The 22,518-nt window shown below is 39.4% G+C and overlaps 1 protein-coding gene across 1 annotated transcript; it reads left to right on the forward strand.

Moving 5' to 3' along the window:
• Nucleotides 1–319: 319 nt before the first annotated feature.
• Nucleotides 320–21,818, forward strand: LOC125673696 (uncharacterized). The gene is made up of 9 exons (XM_048910384.2): nucleotides 320–344; nucleotides 2,028–2,113; nucleotides 4,317–4,581; nucleotides 6,608–6,732; nucleotides 16,608–16,685; nucleotides 16,809–16,833; nucleotides 16,990–17,368; nucleotides 19,069–19,142; nucleotides 21,453–21,818. Exons 1-9 carry the CDS (start codon nucleotides 320–322, stop codon nucleotides 21,710–21,712), a joined length of 1,317 nt encoding a protein of 438 aa, XP_048766341.2. The 3' UTR covers nucleotides 21,713–21,818.
• Nucleotides 21,819–22,518: the final 700 nt, after the last annotated feature.

A 22,518-nucleotide genomic window follows, 5' to 3' on the forward strand; every position in this document is an offset into this window, starting at 1 on the left:
CTGAATACCTTGTAGATGTCGTTACATCACGGTGTGTAAACAACATATATAGGGTAGGGATGTTTAAACGTGCAATTTACAAAATGTTCTTGGTGCCGCTGCCATCGCGATAGTGAATGTACATTGCATTATGTGTTAATTCAATGGATGCATGACATTTCAGAAATGTCAGAGTGTTTACCATTGGTTGATTGAATTTCAGACGCCTCTTGCTTTTGTGACGTAAGCATCACGTTCTGATATACTTTATTTATTCCTAGTGATCCACATGCTTGTCTCAGTGTTCATAGTCGTACCAATCTGATATTGATGCAAAATCATGGGAGCTTCCTGTACGTGCTATGGTAAGTAAGTTTATGTGTCTTTTTCTTGATTTTGTCATCTTCTGTTTGCATCAGTATTTTCTATATACATGTATGATCTTTATTGTTATGACCTAGTCTGCTTTATACATTGTTAGTGAGTTCCAGTTATTGCAGAGAACGATAAAAAAAGTACAAGGACTTACTATGGAAAATTGTCTGTTGTTTAAAAGAATATATCATATTAAATACGTAAAATATCCCAAACTTCTCTTCCCCTTCTCGCTCTCGTTTTCCACTTCCCACACGTGGCGTGGAGGCATGATAAAAGGTGAAGATAACGAACAGTCATCAATCTCATAACTCCTATAAGCAATACAAAATAGATAGTTGGGCAAACACGGACACTGGACACACCAGAGGTGGGGTCAGGTACGTAGGAAGAGTAAGAATCCCCTGATCTCTCAAATCTTGGTTTTCGTGATGTGCTTTCGTCGCTCAAGATCAAATGATTGAAAAATAGACTGGTACCAAATGTTTTGAATATGACATTGTGTTGGAAGCACAGTCCGTCTAATAAACTTATCTAGCTTGATCCCCCAAAAGAAACCAAACCCCGTTTTCTCTGATATGGTACCCCCAAGAAAACCCTCTTCCCGGGGAAACTTCCCCTTTATGTGCATTTAGTATGTATCGATTCTTAAACGAGGAAATAAGAATAATCGCTATATGTACTCCTGTTATTTGCAACGCGCTACGAGAAAATCGGGGATTTTACTGTGGAGCGTTGCTTGCAACGTCTTGATGTTAGATGCTATAATAGCATGATGTAAATATTTTAATTTCGTGAATAATATTTTTGATAATTAGAGCACATGTTTTGTTAAAATATTGATATAGACATGTATATATGAAAAAGGAACAAATGAATTAAAAGAGAAATGGTATAACAGAATAAGTCGTTTGAAGCATACGATATTGTCCAATCGGGTATATTTTGGTATAGTAATATATACTCGGGATTTTATTACCCCCAAAACGTATACGTAATGCGTTGCAGATAACAGTATATAGCCCACATTTCATACCGGCCATCGGGGTCCCGTAGTTAGGGCGGTTCCTTCCTGACGTGGAAGTCATGACTTTGAGGCCTGCTCTTACATTAAGCGTGTCCTGTCTAAAACACAGAAATAAACATCAAGTACCCCTCCCTTGAGCGTATCCTACTTGAAAGAGAAATAAATATTGACTGTGCCTTCGCCAAAGGTTCGACTTTTAGATGTGAGAGTCGCGAGTCTCTCGGATGACACCATAGCAACCGAGATCCCGTGTCGCAGAAATCGTTGTTATAATGATATAAGCCACACCGTTGCTACGCCCCATATACAACATGCATTAGGTGTAAATCTGTGGCACTTTACATACGGTTGGTGACATCTAAATACGAATAACATATTCTAGAGGGGCGTAAATCAATTGAACAAGTATTTTGGTGACGATCTTTTGTCCTGGAATTTGATATTTACAAATTAATGGTGAAAATGTAATACTAGATATTCACATGAATTCGTATGAGCTATCTTGGTATAAATGCGATATTAATGTATTGTTATATGACTTTTATAAGCACTATTAACTGCATTCGTTATTTGAAGAAATCGATCACTAATGAACATAATATTGTAAGCGAAAGCTGGTGGATTATACGAAGTTGATATATTTCAGCTACTGTTTCTCCTGTTGTTGTGGAAACAAGAACAATAGTGAAAGAGGATTCTCCGGATTTAGGAGACACAGGTACAAAAATGCAGGTAAGTACCCCAATGTACAGATCTATATTTCAATATACCGGTCTATACTCCAAGGTACAGATCTATACTACACTGTACAGATGTATACTACACTGTACAGGTCTATACTACAATGTACATATCTATACAACAATGTACATATCTATACAACAATGTACCGATATATTCTACAATGTACAGATCTATACTACACTGTACAGGTGTATACAACAATGCACAAATCTATACTACGGTGAACAAGTCTATACTACAATGTATAAATCTATACTACAATGTACAGGTTTATACTACACTCCACAAATTTATACTACAATGTACAGATATATACAAAAATGTACAGATCTATACTACACTGTACAGATCTATACTACACTGTACAGATCAATACTAGACTGTACAGATATATACTACAATGTACAGGTCTATACTACAATGTACAGATCTATACTACACTGTACAGGTCTATACTACAATATACTGATATATACTACAATGTACAGATCTATACTACACTGTACAGATATATACTACACTGTACAGATCTACACTACACTGTACAGATCTATACTACAATGTACAGATATATACTACACTGTACAGATCTACACTACACTGTACAGATCTATACTACAATGTACAGGTCTATACTACACTGTACAGATCTATACTACACTATACAGATCTATACTACACTATACAGATCTATACTACAATGTACTGATCTATACTACAATATACAGATCTATACTACAATATACAGATCTATACTACAATATACAGATCTATACTACACTGTACAGATCTATACTACAATGTACAGATCTATACTACAATGTACAGGTCTATACTACAATATACAGATCTATACTACAATGTACAGGTCTATACTACAATGTACTGATATATACTACAATGTACAGGTCTATACTACACTGTACAGATCTATACTACAATGTACAGATTTATACTACAATGTACAGATCTATTTTACACTGTACAGGTATATACTACACTGTACAGATCTATACTACAATATACAGATCTATACTACAATATACAGATCTATACTACACTGTACAGATCTATACTACACTGTACAGATCTATACTACAATGTACAGATATATACTACAATATACAGATCTATACTACACTGTACAGGTCTATACTACAATGTACAGATATATACTACACTGTACAGATCGTCACTACACTGTACAGATCTATGCTACACTGTACAGATCTATACTACAATATACAGATCTATACTACAATATACAGATCTATACTACAATGTACTGATATATACTACAATGTACAGATCTATGCTACACTGTACAGATCTATACTACAATATACAGATCTATACTACAATATACAGATCTATACTACACTGTACAGATCTATACTACAATGTACAGATCTATACTACAATGTACAGGTCTATACTACAATGTACAGATCTATACTACAATGTACAGGTCTATACTACAATGTACAGATCTATACTACACTGTACATATCTATACTACAATGTACTGATCTATACTACACTGTACAGATATGTACTACAATGTACAGATATATACTACACTGTACGACTCTACGCTCCACAATCCTGAGTACACAGTTTTTGATGTTTAATATCGGTGTATATTCAAATTAGTAATCCACTATACATTTAGCTCTGTACTCTAGTGACTACTTACTCTAGTAACTACATGTATGTAGAATAACTTAACACAGGTAATAATAGGTGTCCGGTATTAACACGGGTAATAATAGGTGTCCGGTATTAACACAGGTATTTATAGGTGGCTGGTATTAACACAGGTAATAATCGGTGACCGGTATTGACTTAACACAGGTGACTACGGGTGTGAGGTATTAGAAATAAAAGTATCGATATTCGTTTGGATATGACCCTTAAAACGGAGGCTATGTGACGCTGTAGGTGTTGGCACGTTAAAGAACCTTTGCTACTGTGGCCTTTATTGTAATACATAGGTCAAAAGACGTGGTTTTTCGCCTATAACTCATGATGTCTATAAATGAGTGCCAAATTCTCCATTGGAACGTAAAGCAAAACTCACAAAGTCAAACAAAATATGCTCAAATTATTTTACCATGACCTTCATTATGAGCCTAAGGTTCGTTGAGTGTACTACGTTTTCACATTGATCATATTAGATTTTTCTTTTCAGTCCCGTAAAACCTCGCGCTTTAAGCGCCGGAGCGAGCTCTCTGTGACGTCAGACGATAATCCCCAGCAGGTATACTTAATCCATCTGTCCGCAGTCCTTCTTAATCCCAGCGACTGTCCACAGCTAGTGGACTTCATTTTGGACAAACCCGTCATCATGGTGGAGGTTGGTGTGGTGGTGGACAAGGGAGGCAAATCTGGTGGACCGAAGAAAATAATAGTAGAACCGGAAATTGACTGGGACGGTCTGGATATTACACAACAAGGTGGGTCGTGTAGCCAATTCACTTAATTAATTTCATATTTTGTCTGAATTCTGAATTCCTCAAACCCCAAAATCAGAAACATATGCATCATAAACATATCACAAACACCCGGGCAATCTCTGACGAATGAACGCAAGCTTCTAACAGGAGAAATAGTTATCTAATGACACCCCTGTTGTTATTGTTTCTAGTGCCCTGGGTTGTTTTTGTTTTTTTAGTTTTTTTTTAGTTTTAGTCAACTGGGCTTCTACATTTGTTTGGTTGTGTACGCCACAACTACTCTTCATTCTGGACTTGTTATCTGGGCTGTGGGATATTTTCTGGTGGATAACCAACAAACGGGACATTTCTCTGACTTCATTAGACAAAATTTTATCAGGATATAGGGCTCACGGCGGGTGTGACCGGTCAACAGGGGATGCCTACTCCTCCTAGGCACCTAATCCCATTCAGGTGTGTCCAAGGGTCCGTGTTTGCCCAACTATCTATTTTGTATTGCTTATAGGAGTTATGAGATTGATCACTGTTCGTTATCTTCACATTGCATCATAACAAACTGATCACGAAGGAAATGATGATGTAATTATTGTAAGTTCAGAATGCTGCTGTAATGTGTGTATGATAGGCGAAGATATCAAACAGTGATCAATCTCATAAACCCATAAGCAATACAAAATAGATAGATGGGCAAACAGTGACCCCTGGGCACACTAGAGGTGGGGTCAGGTGCCTAGGAGGAGTAAGCATCCCCTGTCGACCGGTCACAGCCGCCGTAAGCCCTATACATGTATCTTGATCAGGTAAACGGAGTTATCCGTAGTCAAAACCAATGTGCCACGGACGGCCTAACAATCGGTATGAAATGTAATGAAGTATAGGATAAAATACAATGCACCGGTTCTCTGGGAATACAACACCATAGCAAAGCTGTTCACCAGTCCTCTAACAAAATTAAATTGAAGAGTTCCGATAGTGTATTTCATAATAGTTTGTACTACAACTGGAGGTACAGAACTTACTGGATGACAATTAATTTATACAAAGCATTTAAATATAAGAATTAAAGCAATAAAAACAAAACTGTGTAATTTTTAACCAATCTATTTGAAGGCGTACTAAACTATCGGCACTCTTCAGTGTTGAGAAGGTAAAGAAGAATTGGTGGTCATTTGTAATAGGTTAAAAAATAGCCAACTTTATTTACTGTGCGATTTACACTATGTAAAGGTAAGAAATAGATGTTTCGTTGTGATAGGGAGTTAATAGGATATCTGAGGCGAATAGTTGAAGCAGGCAAGAAATTCAGTTTAACCCTTTTTAATCGCAACAAGCGGCTGACGTTCAGGCAAGATTTCCCAAATCACTTGGTTAATGACATTGATTTGAGATTCGGAAGCGGCTTCAGTTCAAATATCCATTTTCGACGAATCTCACTGAGATTAAACTTAGATTATATGGTTGTAATAATCGATCCTCTGTAAAAAAAAAAAAAAAAAAAAAAAAAATATGATTCAACATATGCCCGACAGCGACTAATAATTGATTGGAGAAATATTAGAAACCGACCATCGCAATGGACTGAACTGCACGTGTAATTGATTAATTCATAGGATGACATTTTCGTTGACTGAGGAAAGTAAGCGTGTTCGTGAGGAATTCATTTTAATGTTGAATAACTTTTGTTGTTGTTGTTTTGGGTTTTCGATCAGTCTTCAACGATCATGAAGATTTCAGTTCTAGAGTTTATCCATAGCATGAACAAAACGAAATTCGTTCTTCTCGAAAATTAATGATTTACATAATTGAAATGAACTAATGATTTTTTTTTTTCGCATCCCACTGTATATCCTTGTTTTGCAGTACTGCCTGGTTACAATATTTTTGTGTTTTCAGGACCTTGCCGTTTATTTCTCTAACGTTATTGTCTGGTTACAATATTTTTGTCTGTTTTCAGTACCTCGCCATATTTCCTCTTTAATGGTATCGCCCAGTTTATTGGGGTTACAATATTTCTTTTCTGTTTCAGTACCTCGCCGTTTATCTCTGTCTAATGGTACCACCCGGGTGTACGGAGTACTATCAAGGTCATTCAACTGCCAGCTAGGCAACGAGAAAGTCACTCTCAACGCATTGCTTCTGGGACAAAAACAGGTAACCCATTTTCATTTTCGGTTAGTGCAACAGTGTGAAAATTTCTGCTATTTTCCGATTCCCTGTTTCATCGCCGTCTGTAATGCTCAATATACAGTCTGTAACCATGGTTACTGACCTACTGTGTTACACTGACCCCGGTCCTGTGTCAGGTGAGATGAAGCCGTCGAATTCAATGCACCACTGCCCTTTGTAACATTGCCCCGCCACTTTGCCTCTCTGAAACAAGTCATTTCTTTTTATATGCTGTGCTAACAATCTCGATCACCGACACCGAAATGCAGTGGCCCAGGCAAAGCGGGAGGTAACTCCTGACTATATGTTTAAACAGCCGTAAATGTCGCAATAATGACAATGACAAGCACTTCAGATCCCATTGAAAGATTTTACCGAGGCCCATCACGTGACCTGGCTTTAACAATTCTGTCAGTTTCGACAACTTTGTCAAACATCGAGAGATCCATGAACCACATCGTTCACCTGAGGACCGCGAGTCACCTCTCTCACCTGAGCACCAACAGGACTACGGGTCACATCGCTCACCTGAGCACCGAAAATATGAAGTGAACGCCTGTTAGTGGTTATATGCATATCGATTTATCAGTGATGTAAACTTGTATACATTTAGATTCAGATAGATTGTAACTCAAAAATATACAAGCAATTTTAAACTTTGAACCTTTACGGTTAAGTCCTGTTCCTATGAGTCATGGAATAATAAAATTTAACTCCACATGAAAAGGTTTTCATTTAACGCAACCAATGTAAAACTTGTAATCCCTACATAGTGTGACTCCATATCCGTGCCTCAGATATTATGGTAACTATAATGAACAATGCTGAAAGCACACATGAGGATGCCTTCATATCAATTTGACATTTTGTACTATCTTCGTTGTTTAGAAAAAGATTTTCAAATATTTTAACCCCCCTTGTGCCCCCGCCCTGAGAGCATTACGCTATACGAGGATGATTACGTATCAATCTTGGCAATGTCCTGTAGCTTTGTGATTTTTTAAGAGATTTCAAAGTGTTCTGCTATAAGATCGATGTTAAACTTTGGCCTATCTCGGCCCCTGGGAGGTCCTCCGTATAGAAAAAATATGTCTGGCAAGTTTCTTGTTTTCCTTTTTTTTTCTTTGTGGGTAGGGTGTTCCTTTTTTTTCTTTGTGGGTAGGGTGTTTAGTTTTTTTTTCTTTGTGGGTAGGGTGTTTAGTTTTTTTCTTTGTGGGTAGGGTGTTCATTTCATTCTTTGTGGGTAGGGTGTTCAGTTTTTTCTTTGTGGGTAGGGTGTTTAGTTTTTTCTTTGTGGGTAGGGTGTTTAGTTTTTTCTTTTTGGGTAGGGTGTTGAGTGTTTTCTTTGTGGGTAGGGTGTTCCTTTTTTTCTTTGTGGGTAGGGTGTTCAGTTTTTTCTTTGTGGGTAGGGTGTTTAGTTTTTTCTTTGTGGGTAGGGTGTTCCTTTTTTTTCTTTGTGGGTAGGGTGTTGAGTTTTTTCTTTGTGAATAGGGTGTTCATTTTTTTCTTTGTGGGTAAGGTGTTAAGTTTTTTCTTTGTGGGTAGGTTGTTCAGTTTTTTCTTTGTGGGTAGGGTGTTCAGTTTTTTCTTTGTGGGTAGAGTGTTCCTTATTTTCTTCGTGGGTAAGGTGTTCAGTTTTTTCTTTGTGGGTAGGGCGTTCCTTTTTTTCTTTGTGGGTAGGGTGTTCAGTTTTTTCTTTATGGGTAGGGTGTTCATTTTTTCTTTGTGGGTAGAGTGTTCAGTTTTTTCTTTGTGGGTAGGGTGTTCAGTTTTTTCTTTGTGGGTAGGGTGTTCAGTTATTTCTTTTTGGGTAGGGTGTTCAGTATTTTCTTTGTGGGTAGGGTGTTCAGTTTTTTCTTTGTGGGTAGGGTGTTCAGTTTTTTCTTTGTGGGTAGGGTGTTCAGTTTTTTCTTTGTGAGTAGGGTGTTCAGTTTTTTCTTTGTGAGTAGGGTGTTCAGTTTTTTCTTTGTGGGTAGGGTGTTCAGTTTTTTGTTTGTGGGTAGGGTGTTCAGTTTTTTCTTTGTGGGTAGGGTGTTCAGTTTTTGTTTGTGGGTAGGGTGTTCAGTTTTTTCTTTGTGGGTAGGGTGTTCAGTTTTTTCTTTGTGGGTAGGGTGTTCAGTTTTTTGTTTGTGGGTAGGGTGTTCAGTTTTTTCTTTGTGAGTAGTGTGTTCAGTTTTTTGTTTGTGGGTAGGGTGTTCAGTTTTTTGTTTGTGGGTAGGGTGTTCAGTTTTTTGTTTGTGGGTAGGGTGTTCAGTTTTTTGTTTGTGGGTAGGGTGTTGAGTTTTTTCAGCCCATTCTTACTACTGTGGAATCATTTTAAGTTCGTTGAACTCAATTTACGTGGATCGTTAAAATTTTACGGTTTCGTTGAGTTATGATTTTGTGGATCGTTAAGATTTCACGGTTTCTTTGAGATATAATTTACGTGGATTGCTAAAATTTTACGGTTTTATTGAGATATAATTTCGCTGATTGTTAAAATTTTACAGTTTCGGTGAGATATAAATTCGTGGATTCTTAAGATTTCACGGTTTCGCTGTGACATAATTTCGTGGATTGTTAAGATTTCACGGTTTCGTTGAGATACGATTTCGTGGATTGTTAAGATTTCACGGTTTCTTTGAGATATGATTTCGTGAATTGTAAAGATTTCATGGGTTGGTTGTGATATAATTTCGTGGATTGTTAAGATTTCAAGATTTCGTTGAGATATAATTTCGTGGATCGTTAAGAATTCACGGTTTCGTTGAGTTATGATTTCGTGGATTGTTAAGATTTCACGGTTTCGTTGAGATACGATTTCGTGGATTTTTAAGATTTCACGATTTCCTTGAGATACGATTTCGTGGATTGTTAAGATCTCACGATTTCGGTGAGATATAATTTCGTGGATCGTTAAGAATTCACGGTTTCGTTGAGATACGATTTCGTGGATTGTTAAGATTTCACGGTTTCGTTGAGATATAATTTCGTGGATTGTAAAGATTTCATAGGTTGGTTGTGATATAATTTCGTGGATTGTTAAGATTTCACGGTTTCGTTGAGATACGATTTCGTGGATTGTTAAGATTTCAAGATTTCGTTGAGATATAATTTCGTGGATCGTTAAGAATTCACGGTTTCGTTCACATATAATTTCGTCGATCGTTAAGAATTCACGGTTTCGTTGAGTTATGATTTCGTGGATTGTTAAGATTTCACAGTTTCGTTGAGATACGATTTCGTGGATTGTTAAGATTTCACGATTTCCTTGAGATACGATTTCGTGGATTGTTAAGATCTCACGATTTCGTTGAGATATAATTTCGTGGATCGTTAAGAATTCACGGTTTCGTTGAGATATAATTTCGTGGATCGTGAAGAATTCACGGTTGTATTGAGTTATGATTTCGTGGATCGTTAAGAATTCACGGTTTCGTTGAGATACGATTTCGTGGATTTGGTTTCGGATACATGTACTCACGGAATCTACGAAAATGTGAGTCTCACGAAATCTAATGACTGATATTTGTTGATTATATCATCTTTAAAATGGATTTGAACCTTTCTCTACAATTGGTTTATCTGATTCTTCGGAAGAAAATGAAAATATCAAACATTTACAACACTAACCCCGACAGACAATGGAGAAATTTTGATCAGAAAAGTTCACTATGAGCCTTCGATTGCAATAAGGTAATAAGAACGACACAGACAATATCTAAAGGTCAATAACTGCATCGTTCATTGTTAAGGTAATAACGACACCGCTAAAAACTAATGGCATAATGGGGATCTCAAATGTCAATTACACCGTCATATGTCTGATGATATATTCTGATTATTTAAAGTAAAGGTTGGAATGCTAAATAAAGATCAACCACAGACATACGCGCGCTGTTATGTTATCGGAGGTCACGTCATTTCAATGATATTTGATCAAATGCTATGTAAACGTTAACCGCTCGAATAGGGTTGTACAAAGGTGAAGATAACGAACAGTGATCAATCTCATATACCCTATAGGAGCCTCTGTGGCCGAGTGGTTAGAACATCGCGCTCAAAATCACACTGCCTCTCACCTCTGTCGGCGTGGGTTCGAATCCCGCTCGCGCCGGTAAGTGAGAAAGTTTCCCAGTTTACTTTCGGAAGGTCGGTGGTCTCTTCCCAGGTACATTGTATCTGTTCTCTCTTCCACCAATAAAAACTGGGCGCCACCAGATAACTGAAAAATTGTTGAGTGTGGCGGAAAACCTCAATCAATCAACATATACCCCATAATACAGAATCAAGAGTAGGGCAAACACGGACCCCTGTACACATCAGAGACGGGATCAGACAAACACGGACCCCTGGACACATCAGAGGCGGGATCAGACAAACACGGACCCCTGGACACATCAGAGACGGGATCAGACAAACACGGACCCCTGTACACATCAGAGACGGGATCAGACAAACACGGACCCCTGGACACATCAGAGACGGGATCAGACAAACACGGACCCCTGGACACATCAGAGACGGGATCAGACAAACACGGACCCCTGTACACATCAGAGACGGGATCAGACAAACACGGACCCCTGTACACATCAGAGACGGGATCAGACAAACACGGACCCCTGGACACATCAGAGACGGGATCAGACAAACACGGACCCCTGGACACATCAGAGACGGGATCAGACAAACACGGACCCCTGGACACATCAGAGGCGGGATCAGACAAACACGGACCCCTGGACACATCAGAGGCGGGATCAGACAAACACGGACCCCTGGACACATCAGAGACGGGATCAGACAAACACGGACCCCTGGACACATCAGAGGCGGGATCAGACAAACACGGACCCCTGGACACATCAGAGGCGGGATCAGACAAACACGGACCCCTGTACACATCAGAGACGGGATCAGACAAACACGGACCCCTGGACACATCAGAGGCGGGATCAGACAAACACGGACCCCTGGACACATCAGAGGCGGGATCAGACAAACACGGACCCCTGGACACATCAGAGGCGGGATCAGACAAACACGGACCCCTGGACACATCAGAGGCGGGATCAGACAAACACGGACCCCTGGACACACCAGAGACGGGATCAGACAAACACGGACCCCTGGACACACCAGAGACGGGATCAGACAAACACGGACCCCTGGACACATCAGAGACGGGATCAGACAAACACGGACCCCTGGACACATCAGAGGCGGGATCAGACAAACACGGACCCCTGGACACATCAGAGGCGGGATCAGACAAACACGGACCCCTGGACACATCAGAGACGGGATCAGACAAACACGGACCCCTGGACACATCAGAGGCGGGATCAGACAAACACGGACCCCTGGACACATCAGAGGCGGGATCAGACAAACACGGACCCCTGTACACATCAGAGACGGGATCAGACAAACACGGACCCCTGGACACATCAGAGGCGGGATCAGACAAACACGGACCCCTGGACACATCAGAGGCGGGATCAGACAAACACGGACCCCTGGACACATCAGAGGCGGGATCAGACAAACACGGACCCCTGGACACATCAGAGGCGGGATCAGACAAACACGGACCCCTGGACACACCAGAGACGGGATCAGACAAACACGGACCCCTGGACACACCAGAGACGGGATCAGACAAACACGGACCCCTGGACACACCAGAGGCGGGATCAGACAAACACGGACCCCTGGACACACCAGAGGCGGGATCAGACAAACACGGACCCCTGGACACACCAGAGGCGGGATCAGACAAACACGGACCCCTGGACACACCAGAGGCGGGATCAGACAAACACGGACCCCTGGACACATCAGAGGCGGGATCAGGCAAACACAGACCCCTGGACACATCAGAGGCGGGATCAGGCAAACACAGACCCCTGGACACATCAGAGACGGGATCAGACAAACACGGACCCCTGGACACATCAGAGGCGGGATCAGACAAACACGGACCCCTGGACACACCAGAGGCGGGATCAGACAAACATGGACCCCTGGACACACCAGAGGCGGGATCAGACAAACACGGACCCCTGGACACATCAGAGACGGGATCAGACAAACACGGACCCCTGGACACACCAGAGGCGGGATCAGACAAACATGGACCCCTGGACACACCAGAGGCGGGATCAGACAAACACGGACCCCTGGACACATCAGAGACGGGATCAGACAAACACGGACCCCTGGACACACCAGAGGCGGGATCAGACAAACATGGACCCCTGGACACACCAGAGGCGGGATCAGACAAACACGGACCCCTGGACACATCAGAGACGGGATCAGACAAACACGGACCCCTGGACACACCAGAGGCGGGATCAGACAAACACGGAACCCTGGACACACCAGAGGCGGGATCAGGCAAACACAGACCCCTGGACACACCAGAGGCGGGATCAGACAAACACGGACCCCTGGACACACTAGAGGTGGGATCAGACAAACACGGACCCCTGGACACACCAGAGGCGGGATCAGACAAACACGGACCCCTGGACACACCAGAGGTGGGATCAGACAAACACGAACCCCTTGACACACTAGAGGCGGGATTAGGGAGGAGCAAGCATCCCCTGTCGACCAATCACACCCGCCGTGTGTGTGTACATCTTGTTAGAAGTATGACTCTTAGAAAATTGACAGGCTAATAAAATGGACACAAGTAAAATATGAAAACGTTTTGGGTTTAGTAAATATTTATTTAATACATTTAAGAAAGATAAATATCTCAAGTTGTCATTGCAAAGACATGGGCTATCTGTCCTTTATAACGGTTTATATTGTACCTTTCATTGTATATTACAATAAACACATTAGTAGAGTTTGGCAGTACAAGAGTACTATACATCTAAGTCATTCTAGATCAATCAAAAGTTTATTCGATGTGCTAAACTTACTGACTGAGCTTTACATGTAGCTGAACTTCGTCAGTTTTAGCATGGTACATACTTTGTGTAATTCTAACTCCTCTGTAACCTATTTTAAAGCGTCCCAGCGATTTCTGTTCTTGGATCGATTTTATACAATATACAGGGTAAGTTGAGGCAGTTTACACATTTTAAAAAACGCGAAGCGGTTTATGAAAGAGTGCCCACTGTCCAAATTTGAACTTTCATTCAACATAAAGAAGGTTAATAAAGTCACATCAACCAATCAAGTTGCGTTTTACAAGAAAAATTCAATTATTCTCATTTCAATAGTGTGACTTACACATGAAGTTAATGACGTCACATCAGCTTTACATGCTACCTTAATCGATTAGAAAATATTGGCATTTTTAATTTTGATATTTCTGTTTGTGAGAGATAGTTTCTTAAGAGAATGGTTTGCTTTATATGCGCACATTCATACAGCGATTGGGGGGAGGTGTATGAAGTTTGGAAACTGACAGCTTACGTGTCTTATGAAGTCACGATATAGTGTATGTGTGAGGCACATACAGCATGGACGCCCAATGTACAGCGTGAAATCCCTTATTGTTATCTATCTTACAAACAAGTAAATCCCTCCAAACAAATTGATGTATCCTAACCGCGGCGCTCACGCGTATTGTAACAACCGGTGCTCACTTATATATCATAACAACCGGCGCTCACTTATATATCATAACAACCGGCGCTCACTTATATATCATAACAACCGGCGCTCAATTATATCCCATCAACCACCGCTTAATTATATCCTAACAACTGGCTTTCACTTAAATATACCAACCGGCGCTCTCGTGTATACTATAACAACCGGTGCTAATGTATATATCATAACAATCGGCGCTTATGTATATATCATAGCAACCGGTGCTCACATGCATATTATAATAACCGGCACCCACGTGTATATTGAAATAACGGGCGCTCACATGTATATTATGAAAACCGGCGCTGACATGTATATTATAAGAACAGGCGCTTACATGTATATTATAAGAACCGGCGCTCACGTATCTCATAACAACTTGTGCTCATATATTACAACCGGCGCTCACTTATATATTATAACAATATCTTGCGTATTAAAACACTTGGCACTCACATGTATATCTTAATAACTGGTGCTCACATGTATATTAAACAACTGGTGCTCACATGTATATCAAAACAACTTTCGATCACACGTATATTAAAACAACTCTCTTGTATATTAACAGCCGGCGCTGACGTGTATATTAAATTAACCGGTGCTCACATTATCTTATACCAACCGGTGCTTACATGTTTATCAAAACAACTGGCGCTCACATGCATAGTATAACAACCAGCGCTCACATGTATAGTATAACAACCAGCGCTCACATGTATACATTATAAGAACCGGCGCTCACTTATATATTATAAGAACCGGCGTTCACTTATATATTATATCAACCGACGCTTACTTATATATTATATCAACCTACGCACACTTATATATTAAAAAGACCGACGCTAACATGTATTGTATTGATTGATTGATTGTATCTTGTTTAACATCTCACTCGAGAATTTGTCACTCATATGGAGACGTCACCAAGATCGGTGAAGGACTTCAAATTTGGGGCTTTGCTCGGTGCTTACGGGCATTAAGCAGTGAGGGTTCTTTAGCGTGCCACACCTACTGTGACATACGACATCCGTTTTCTAGGTCATCTCGGAGGACCCGTGACATTCACACCTAATGCCGAGCGTTTGGCAATGAAACTGTCAATATCTGTCTTAAGGACTTACATATGTAGGTCTGTCGCGGCCGGGATTTGAACCCCGGCTTTCCGCATGCGGGGCGAACGCTCTAACCTCCAGACCACCGCGGCTGTAACAACATGAATTTCAAAACGACTGGCGCTCACATGTATATCATAACAACCGTCGCTCACTTACATATCATATCAACTGGTGATCACTTGTACATGTATATTGAAACGACCGACTCTCACATGTTTATTATAACAGCCGGTACTCACATATTCTTTAAAATAACCAGTGCTCACACGTATATTAAATAAACCAGTACTCACATGTATTCTAAAACAATCGGCGCTCACATGAATATCAAAACAACTGGTACTTACATGTATATTATAACAACCTGCACTCACGTCATGTATATCAAATCAATCCGTGCTCACATATATATAAAAACAACCGCCGCTCACGTATATTATACATGTAACAACCGCCGCTTACATGTATACCAAAACAACCGCCGCTTACATGTATACCAAAACAACCGGCGCTTACATGTATACCAAAACAACCGGCGCTTACATGTATATTAAAACAACCGGCGCTTACATGTATACCAAAACAACCGGAGCTTACATATATATTAAAACAACCGGCGCTTACATGTATACCAAAACAACCGGCGCTTACATGTATACCAAAATAACTGGCGCTTACATGTATACCAAAACAACCGGCGCTTACATGTATATTAAAACAACCGGCGCTTACATGTATACCAAACCAACCGGCGCTTGCATGTATACCAAAACAACCGGCGCTTACATGTATATTAAAACAACCGGCGCTTACATATATATTAAAACAACTGCTGTTCGCGTGTATATTATAGCAACTATTGCTCACGTATATTATAACAACCGGTGCTCACGTATATTATAACAACCGCCGCTCACGTATATTATAACAACCGCCGCTCACGTATATTATAACTACCGGTGCTCGTGTATAAATTGCATATGAAGGCTATAAAAACCAGCGCTCACATAACCGAGACTCAAACATATGTTCCAAGAAAGCGAGGCTTAGGTATATTGTCCATTAAATCGGCCCCCACTTTGCTACAACCAATGTTATATGTTTCGACAAGCGATACTCACGTATAGATATCAATTTCAGATATCGCTGACGACAGATATCCAGGACGATAAGGAATACTCCCTGCGTGACGTCACGGATATGTTTAAATGTTTCATGGTATGTTATTCATTACGAGCATGGTCTTACGGCTCCGTCACGTGATTTCCCTTCAGTTCTAATTTTGACTTGGTACATTGTTTTTTCCAATTGAAATCAATATGCTCTCTTTTCTTATTCCAGGCAGAAAACACTGGAAATTCGAAAAGTATGTAAGAAAACGGATTTTTTTTTACATGAGTGTTGTTTGCAAGCATTATCAAATAACTATGCATTCAGCGTGTTGTCAAACAGCTATTCGGTCCATTTCTAAAACTGTTTTTGCACTTTTATTTCTTTTTATCCTCATATTTGAACTTTTCAGAGATTTCAACCATTCGAAAAGTGTCATTTGCGGAACGCATCAGGAACAATTCTGGCGAAGATTATGACGGGAAAGAAGCGGATACCGACTCCAGAAGTTCCCGCCTCATTTCTGCATATCTCGCAGACGATAGTGTACGTCAGCACGTGCAGACAGGGAAAGAAATCCTGAGGAAAGTATCCGTTGGGGAGACAGTTATAACATTGCCTGATAAGGAATCTGTGACAATAATTTCAAAATCCATTAAAGAAGAGAAAATTCGGAGTTCACCTCCTGAGACTGAGTCACAGTCACACCAGAAGAGACAGCGGCGGTACTCACTGGAGGAGAAACTGGTGTCAAAGGAGAAGAAAAAGATCGCAAACGAGAACGTCCACAGGTAATGCACTAATTCGATCTATATCGATTACATTGGCGGATCTAGAGGGGCACGGGGTTATAAAACCTCTCCCCTTTGTCTATTGGCGGATCTAGAGGGGTTTGGGATTATAACCCCCCCCCCCCCCCTTTTGTCTATTGGCGGATCTAGAGGGGTACGGAGTTATACCCCCCTTTGTCTATTGGCGGATATAGAGGGGTACGGGGTTATACCCCCCCCCCTTTGTCTATTGGCGGATCTAGAGGGGTACGGGGTTATATGTCTGGATAATTTCTGTTTTAAAAAGTCTTTTTTTACCATTTTGGGATCTTCCTTTTCCTTCCTTTCGGGGGTGGAAAATATACAAGCTTGGGTCGCAACCTCTCCTGTTTCAAAATTTTCTGGATCCGCCACTAAGTTGTTAATTAGATCTCTGTATGTTATGTACTAATTAGGTCACGGAAGCTTAGTGGTACTCGCTTCTCATGCGGAAGGTTCCGGGTTTGATTGTAGATTGCAGCGCTGAGTCCAACCTAAGATCATTGTTCCTACGCCAAACGTCCTTCATTAAAACTGAAATTCGAGAGTCTTTTAAATCTAAATTTTAAATGGAGGCGTTAGTAAGCTAAAGAAGCCTCGAGCACTGCTTCAACATGAAATGCCGCATCAGTTCTTTACCTATACGTCCCTATACGATTTAAAAACGCTCTACATTATGCTGTGCAAGTGATATAAATATTTGTATGTATCTTTCGTGTTATAACTTTAAAAGAAGGTGTTTGTTAATAAGAAAGATTCAATAAAGTTATTATTGATAAGTATTCATCAGTAGGAAATCTTCACAAAATCGTTTTAATCTATTTTCGAACCGCCCCCTAGATCTTCGCTTATGCATTCGTTTATTCCTTTCCTCAATATTTACTAAACTATACAGACTTTCCCATTGAAAGTCATTCATCACTAGCATTAATATGGAGTCAACATCTTCTACGTATACTATATAGCTAGCCTGTAGCAAGTCAATAAATCTACGTACGCTATATAGCTAACCTGTAGCAAGTCAATATATCCAAGTACGCTATATAGCTAGCCTGTAACAAGTCAATATATCTACTTACGATCTATAGCTAGTATGTAACAAGTCAAGATATCTACGTACGCTATATAGCTAACCTGTAACAAGTCAAGATATCCAAGTACGCTATATAGCTAACCTGTAACAAGTCAATATATCTACTTACGATCTCTAGCTAACCTGTAGCAAGTCAATATATCTAAGTATGCTATACAGCTAGCCTGTAGCAAGTCAATATATCTACTTACGATATATAGCTAGCCTGTAACAAGTCAATATATCTACTTACGATATATAGCTAGCCTGTAGCAAGTCAATATATCTACGTACGCTATATAGCTAGCCTGTAACAAGTCAATATATCTACGTACGCTATATAGCTAGCCTGTAACAAGTCAATATATCTACGTACGCTATATATACATGTACCTAACCAGTGGAAAGTGAATCTAGTCTCACCGACGTTATCAGTAGTAACATAGACTATTGTACCAGATTCAATTACATGTATATTACGTTTTCTTTGCTAATGCAAATCTCTATATAGTTAGCTGGTTTTCAAAGACGGTTCAACTTTCCCGAAATTAATGTGTTGATCAGACCAGGTTCTCTTATTTACATGTGTATGTACTTCCGTTTCCTTCAGACGACATTCCGTGGGAGACCAAAGACGAAAGAACGTGCGAAAGGTGACTCCACATTGCAAAGTCCTCGTTACAGGTAGGTACGCATGCGTATCACTGATTGATTACCTGAATGTTGCCTTCATTCACCCCTCCCCCCTCCCTCCTTGATATTTTCCAGTCCGCAGATGCTAACAGGTTGTGGAAATTGAATCTTGTCACTATAATTAATATGATTTTTTTTTATTCAGATGTGTGAAATAAACAAGTAGATAAGAAGTCAAACGACTTGATACAATGCATCGTATACTATAAATACGTGAAGATGATATCTCTCAACTTTTGCCTGAAGCAATATCCTATTTCATTCTCTTTCAATTGTTTTCATTCGCGATAAACTTTGCACCTAGCAGTTGCATGTTTTAGATTTTGGACAAAGTTGTTTTGTCTATGACTAAAGTTGTCTTATCTTGTGTAGGAATTCAATAATTCCACACTACACTACACAGCAGACTTTATTTACAGACAGCTTGTAATTTCATCATAACTTTATATACAGACAGCTTGTAATTTCATCATAACTTTATATATAGACAGCTTGTAATTTCATCATAACTTTATATACAGACAGCTTGTAATTTCATCATAACTTTATATACAGACAGCTTGTAATTTCATCATAACTTTATTTACAGACAATTTGTAATTTCATCATAACTTTATATACAGACAACTTGTAATTTCATCATAACTTTATATACAGACAGCTTGTAATTTCATCATAACTTTATATACAGACAGCTTGTAATTTCATCATAACTTTATTTACAGACAATTTGTAATTTCATCATAACTTTATATACAGAAAACTTGTAATTTCATCAAAACTTTATATACAGACAGCTTGTAATTTCATCATAACTTTATATACAGACAGTTTGTAATTTCATCATAACTTTATTTACAGACAGTTTGTAATTTCATCATAACTTTATATACAGACAGCTTGTAATCTCTTCATGTATACAAATCTTAAACGATACTACATGTATCATACAAAAAAAATAGATTAAAGAAATACAGGTAATCAGTCAACTGTTACGTATTATACCGAGCTAAGCTCGGACGGGCCGAAGGCCCGTCCGCAAAGCAAGGCTCTAAAGGTAACACGTATGTAAAAGAAAAAAAGTCAAAATCAGCAAAAGAAAAAAAGATAATCTCTATATACGTTCACTGAAATTTTCGTGATCCATATGGGCGCCGCCATTTATTTTTTCATTACCTGCTTCAACAGTTATTCGTGTTTTATTTTGAATGCCAATAATAGAAGACTCTGACGTGCAATTCGTAATTTAAACACTCAGTTTGTTCAAAGTGAATAGTATAATTATCATTGTAACAGGTTTTAGCAAATAATTACATATAAAACCGTAATACGACTAAATAGACGAAAGAATTAATGAGTTTCTTTGAATAAGAATATACGATAAACAATCGGATCACGCGCTCGTCCTTTTCCGTAACCGGTAACAAGATTCATTTGCGGTTGCGGAAATAGCCGAGTAGTTACGATTGATACGATAAAATTACGGTTACTTTTTTACCATTTTGAATTTATTGGTTAATTTTGTTTAGTTTCATAACGGCTTTTTTCATTGCAAACGGAATGTATTATTGTTGTTTATAATTGTTTTCTTTGAAAAAGAGAAAAAAGTCGAGGCTAAATGTGACATCACAATGCACAGTTTACGTCGCCTTGCGTTTTATTTCCCGCGTTCAATGAATAGGCGGATCCTGTAAAACTGTTGTCCCCATATAAACCCCTTTAATATTGAGATGTTACTGGGTTTTTAGCGCAAGGAAAGTTTCATTTAAAATATATGTTTTTAAATGAATCATAATCTACCGTACTTAACGGAATTATGATTACCACTTGGGACACTCCAATGACCATTACATGCTTCGCTCGGTCCAACGGTCACGCCGTATACATATTAGAACATCACAACAGAGCGACATTCGGTTAAAATGAAGTAAAATAGAAAATGTTAAAAATGTACTATCCTATCTATTCTTTTAAATCATATACACTCCTGTACTTCTTATGGAGTCATATTCTGCGGTTGTAAATTTTCTTAAAACACAGTTGAAAATACTTTTACTATGCGCTTTAATTTTCCTCATTTTGACTTGGCAAGGAAACATTCTGTGCTTTTCATTTTGTTTAGTGGCGCTGTACTCTATACACCATGTGATCATTTTGCTTAATATATCACCACATGACTAGCTTCCCATTATGATGAAAACTAGCAATTGTAAACCTGAAATAATTCTACTTTTGAGTAAGCCATACATGGGTACATCATTAGTAGCCAAGGAGGACATTGATATTTCAATGTAATTTCAGAACCCGGCGCGTGGTGCGCTAAAGATCCCGAATTGTCAGAGCTTGAGGAGGAAGAAAACGAACGTAGACTCTCTACAGTAACAGACACGAGTGACAATGTCTACGCCAGCACGTGCAGTCTGCAGCGCAAAATATCCTCCTCCGTGGATTATTTCCCATTGTCTGGGAGTTACTTTGATCCGATCACTGAACTCTCGTGCGAGGAGGACGATGGCGACCGGAAGAAGAGAGACAAGCAGCGATCAGTTAGTTTCACGTGACATGTAGTCCTGTTCTCATTTTTGTCTCTGATGAATACTTCTGTTTGGGACTTTGGGCATTCTGAATACTATGTATATGTCATGATTATCGGTTGTAAGATTAAAATAGCCATTATCTTAGAATTGCTAGTAAATGTTCGAAATGAGAAGATAATTAATGTTAAGTTTACATGTTCTGTCTCAGTACTATAGATGACAAAATAGAATAGGGACAACAGTTCCTCAATAGAGATGTTATATTTGTATATCATAAAAGTAAGATCCAGCAGAGAGAGAAAGAGAGAGAGGGTGAGAGAGAGAGAGACGGCTTTTATACAATCAGATTTCTATCTACTATTTTTTATCAGTATAAATTACATGTAACATAATGTACACTGTCGGTAAACAAGCATTCCCGTCTGATGAAGGGTCTGTGTATTGTCGTGACTAGCCCTTTATAATCGTATGATGAAGGGTCTCTCAGAGCAAAGCATGTATGCCAAAGTTCTACAAAACAGTCCACACAAGGGCAAGGAAACTTGGAAATACTAGCTCCCTCAGTGAGAGATCCTTAATCAATCAACAGGGGATACTTACCCCTGCTACCAGGGTGCTAGACATCTGATCTCACCTCTGATGCATTCAGGGGTCCTTGTTTGTCCTTCTCTCAGTATTGTATTTTTCATAATTAGGATTTATGAGATAAATCACTACTTGTTATCTACACCTTTTGATACCTTTGAATTGAATAAGAGCTAAAAAGAAATATGACTATCGTCACGCGATAACGTTCTACAGAAAAGTTATAATGACGCAATAACGTTGTA

This window comes from Ostrea edulis, chromosome 3, assembly GCF_947568905.1.
Source record: "Ostrea edulis chromosome 3, xbOstEdul1.1, whole genome shotgun sequence".
NCBI lineage: Eukaryota > Metazoa > Mollusca > Bivalvia > Ostreida > Ostreidae > Ostrea > Ostrea edulis.

What these genes read in the sequence shown, in the direction of transcription:
- LOC125673696 (XM_048910384.2), top strand. Translation starts at nt 320, where the DNA reads ATGGGAGCTTCCTGTACGTGCTATG. An exon ending in TGCTTCTGGGACAAAAACAG is followed by an intron (nt 6,733 to 16,607) that starts GTAACCCATTTT and finishes TATCAATTTCAG; the next exon opens with ATATCGCTGACGACAGATAT. An exon ending in TTGCAAAGTCCTCGTTACAG is followed by an intron (nt 19,143 to 21,452) that starts GTAGGTACGCAT and finishes ATGTAATTTCAG; the next exon opens with AACCCGGCGCGTGGTGCGCT.